This window comes from Alligator sinensis, unplaced genomic scaffold, assembly GCF_000455745.1.
Source record: "Alligator sinensis unplaced genomic scaffold, ASM45574v1 scaffold113_1, whole genome shotgun sequence".
Lineage (NCBI taxonomy): Eukaryota > Metazoa > Chordata > Crocodylia > Alligatoridae > Alligator > Alligator sinensis.
This window is the reverse complement of record NW_005842918.1, coordinates 282,282-286,744: the sequence shown is the minus strand read 5'-3', so window position 1 is coordinate 286,744 and position 4,463 is coordinate 282,282. Positions and strand designations below refer to the sequence as shown.

General features: G+C 52.5%; 1 protein-coding gene across 1 annotated transcript in view; it reads left to right on the top strand.

The window, feature by feature from the left end:
• The window catches only part of LOC106722969 (IgGFc-binding protein-like), a 15,078-nt gene continuing 10,615 nt past the window's right edge, over positions 1-4,463 (top strand). Inside the window, exons 1-4 of the mRNA XM_014525955.2 lie at positions 1-124; positions 603-665; positions 1,132-2,346; positions 2,741-3,081. Coding sequence (XP_014381441.2) covers positions 112-124; positions 603-665; positions 1,132-2,346; positions 2,741-3,081 — 1,632 coding nt within the window. The 5' untranslated portion in view covers positions 1-111. The remainder of the gene's footprint in view (positions 125-602; positions 666-1,131; positions 2,347-2,740; positions 3,082-4,463) is intronic.

Below are 4,463 nucleotides of genomic sequence, written 5' to 3'. Positions count from 1 at the left end.
GGAAGCTAGGATCCGGCACCTGAGTGCCCCTCCCCTGGCATCAGCTGTTTCTTATGACTCAAGCTCCTATATATATATATACATCCATGGGTTTGAGCATCAGGCAGCCAGATGTCTGGGACAGGTAAGTGCAAGACTTTCCTGTCTGCAGGGTCCAGGGAACATGTTTTGCCTTTTCCATGCAGAAGGAATGGGGGTGGAAATGGAGATGGAGGGGCTTCCCAACCCACCACTCACCCCTCAGACCCTCCAGAGACCCTCTTTTGGGTACTGAGCCAGAGAGCCATAACCCTCTTCTCCTGAAGCTGAGGCTAGAGACCAGGGGTCTTGGTACCCAGCCACCCCCCAGGGCTGACCCAACAGGCCTCATTCCCCTCCCAGAGCTGTAGATATAACCCAGGAGTCCAGGATCCCAGTTTCCTTCAGGTTTCCAGTTCCTCCTCATCCCAAACCAAAGTTCTGCCACCCCTAGCTCCTCCTAGACTCAGTGGGTCACCTGGTCCCCCCACCCTTGCATCACCTCCCCATTGGTGTCCCCATCTCCTGGTACCCCCAGCCCCACCTCTCTGGAGAGACCCTTCTTTTGACCTCTTGTGTTTCAGCCATGGCTCCCAGGATAAAGATGCTGCTGCTCGTGCTTCTCTGGGTTGGACCAGTGCTGGGGGGTGAGTCGAAGTCCTTCTCCATCTGGGGTGCTCCAGAGCAGGGGAGGTTTGGGGGGTAGTGCCATGGCACTATGTTGATGGAGGTGGGACATGGTGCATCTCAGCTTCTGGGGGGAGCTGGGATAAGCCTGGACCAAAGGGACATTTGGTGTAGAAGTGAATTCAGTGTAAATCTCCTTTGCTGCCCCAGGGTCTGGGTGTTTTATCATTGGCTCTGGGAGTGAGGGACACCAGGAGGGTGGGGGGCAGCCCTATGGCAAGGGGTTGTGGGTTGGGGGCTAAGAAGCATTGGCAAAGCTGGAGGGATCTCATGGCTGGAGGACGGTCAGGGGGCTACGGCTTGGGTGTGAGGGGCCTTATCAGAGCCATGTGTTATCAACAAGCCACTTGAGCTCTTGGTATGAGCTGTGAGATCTTCCATGACCTTAGGCTGGTAACCTTTGCTCCTTTGCCAATCTCTTCTCAGGCACCAACACAGTCATTACCGCGGGCCGGGAATTCATCACAGCCTTCATGGAGAACTACGAGGTCAGCTACTCCAAACCCGACCTTCAGCTGCTCATATATGGCTATGCCCCTTCCACCACCGTCACCATCTCGGTGCCCAAGTCTTCCTTCCGCCACACTGTCCAGGTCCAGAAGGACCAGATGGCAAAAGTGAAGATCCCTGCTGATGTTGAGTTGTCTGGTACCACCAAAGCCTTCAGCACCATCTTGGTGAAAAGCGACCAGGATGTGTCAGTGATGTCTCTCACCTCCAGGGACAACACGGGTGACACGACCGTGGTCTACCCTGTGAAGAAACTGGGCTTGGAATATTATGTCGTCACACCAGGGGGGGATGGGCTTAGGCCCTACAATGAGTTCTCGGTGGCAGCATGGCAGGAGGCGACAGAGGTAGAGATCTACCTCCGCGGTAGCGTGACATTCCAGGGGCAGGATTATGCGGCTGGCAGCCAGCTCACTGTCTCTCTCACGCCCTATGAAGCCATCCAGATCCAGAGCTCCCAAGATCTCTCCGGGACCCGAGTGGTGTCCTCCAAGCCAGTGGCAGTGCTGAGTGGCCACACCTGCACCACAAAGAACGGCCGATGCGACCATGTCTTCGAGCAGCTGCTGCCCGTCTCCACCTGGGGCAGGATATTCTTCATCCCACCACTGCCTTTCCAGACGGGCTTTGACCTGGTTTATGTAGTGGCCTCCCAGCCCACGCAGCTCACCAGTTTTTCTGGTGGATTGTGGAAAACCCAGGACCTGGTGGCTGGACAGATTGTGCAGCTACAAGTGAGCGTTGCCAAGCCTCTGGGCATCTCAGGCAGTGCCGGCATTCAAGTTCTCCTCTTCTGTAACGGTGCTGGGGGTTTTGACCCTTTCCTGGCTGTCATCCCTGATGTGTCCAACTACTGCACCTCTTACTCCATCAGTGGCCAGCAGGGCTTCAACAATTATGGTCTGCTCATGGCAAAGACCGCAGCAACCTCCAACTTCATGGTGGACTGGAAACCTCTGCGGGGGGTGCACTGGAGACCCATCCCTAGTACCGAGTACTCATGGGGGGAGTACAGGCTCGGCACGGGGGCAGATGTCCACTCTGTGAAGAGCTCTAGTGACCCCTTTGGGCTCCTCAGTGTCAGTGTCGCCGGCGCCAATGGCTATGGCACAGTGGCTCTTTGCAACCGCGGTGAGCATTTGGCTGGGGTGGGGGATCTGGGAAGATGGTTTGGGCAGGTATTTTGCTGCCTCTGCTGTGGTAGATGCAATGTACCCCTTCATGGAGAAGGTCTTTCTCAGGAAAAGTGGGGCCTGCAACCCCCAGACCAACCATCCATCCATCCATCCATCCATCCCCACACTCTATCTTGTTATCTAGCTATTTATCTAGCTATCTAGCTATCCAGCCAGATAACTATCCATCCACTCATCCATCCACCCCATCTGAAGTGCTCTTCCACCCTTCCTGCCTTCCACCCCTCACCTCCCATTCCCACCTGCACACTTCTGTACTCCGTTCCTCATTAAAAAGCCCATTCCCCTGTCCACTCACTTGCTTTCTTCTCTTGTCCCCCTCCCCACAGTGACTCCAATCCCCTCCTGCAGCACTACAGCATGCCGGAAGATGGAGACCTGTAAGATGACCAGCAATGGCCCTGAGTGCGTGGCCACATCCACAGCAACTGGCTGGGCCTCGGGTGATCCCCACTACAAGACCTTTGATGGACATTACTATGATTTCATGGGCACCTGCACCTATACCATTGCCAAGACCTGTGGCCCAGATACCACTCTCCCAGCCTTCCACATCACAACCAAGAATGATAACCGTGGCAACCGACACGTGTCCTACGTTGGCTTTGTGGATGTTCAGGTCTACAACTACACCATTTCCATAGTCCGGGATGAGTACTGGAGCATCAGGGTAAGACCAGTGATTCTCTGTTCCCCTTTTTTTCCAATTTAATTTCTCTCCTTTCCATCCCTCAGTGCAGTACATTTTTCCTTTTTCCCCTCCCTTTCTTTCCTTTATTTCTTATTCTTCTTATTCATCCTTCCCTTCATGTTTTCTTTTCTTCCTCTTTTCATCCCCCAGTTGTTCCTCCTTTGTTCTTTACTCTTCCTTTGTTTTCTCCATCCTTTGTCCATCCTTTCCTTTGGTTTTTTTCTTTCTTTTCCATTCCCTACTTTTGTTTTCAGCCTTATTTTCTTCCTTTTCTTTTTTTCTTTCCTTCATTTGATCTTTCTTATGTTTTCATATTTCTTACCTTCTTTTCTTCACTCTTTCATTCTGTCTTTCATTTTGGTCTTTTCTGGGGGACTGGCTGAATATCTGATCTGTAAATGGAATCAAGGGTCCTTCTAGCTGTACATCCTATTCCTGTCCAATCCCAAAAGATGATGTAACACACCCCAAAGTAGGTCCAGAGGGGTCATTTGTCTGGGGAGATGTCACCTCTGATCCCTTGTTGACTAAAAGTTAGCATAGGAGGCCACATTCATAGAATCATAGAAAACGAAGGGTGAGAGGCACCTCAGGATATCACATCTAGTTCAACCCCCTGCTAAAAGCAGCACCAGCCCCAACTGGATCATCCCAGCTGGGCCTTCAAAACCTCCAAGGATGGAGATTCCACAACCAGTCTGGGTAGCTTGTTCCAGTGCTTTACGTCCCTCTTCATGAGAGAGTACAGAGCACAGTTGGATGGGTAAAAAATTGGCTGATGGATGGGTTGTACTCAACCTGGAAAGATGTGAGCAGTGGAGTACCCCAGGGCTCAGTCCTTGGGCCCGCACTGTTTAACATCTTCATCAGCGACTTGGACGAGGGGGTGGAAAGCACACTGTCCAAGTTTGCTGATGACACTAAGCTGTGAGGCGAGGTGAACACACTTGAAGGGAGAGAGAGGCTGCAACTAGATTTAGACAGACTACAAAAGTGGGCAGACGAGAATAGGATGGGGTTCAACGTAGACACATGCAGGGTGCTGCACCTTGGGAGAAGGAATCCACAGCATACATACAGCCTGGGGAGTTCCCCTCTCGAAAGCACAGAGGCGGAAAGGGATCTCGGAGTCATTATTGACTCCAAGATGAACATGGGCTGCCAATGCCAGACCGCAGTCAGCAAAGCCAGCCACACCTTGTCATGCATCCAAAGATGCATCTCAAGCCGGTCCAGAGAAGTGATACTCTCCCTCTATGCAACATTGGTCAGGCCACAATTGGAGTCCTGCATCCAGTTCTGGGCACCGCACTTTAAGAAAGATGTGGCCTGCCTGGAGAGGGTTCAGAGGAGGGCCACCC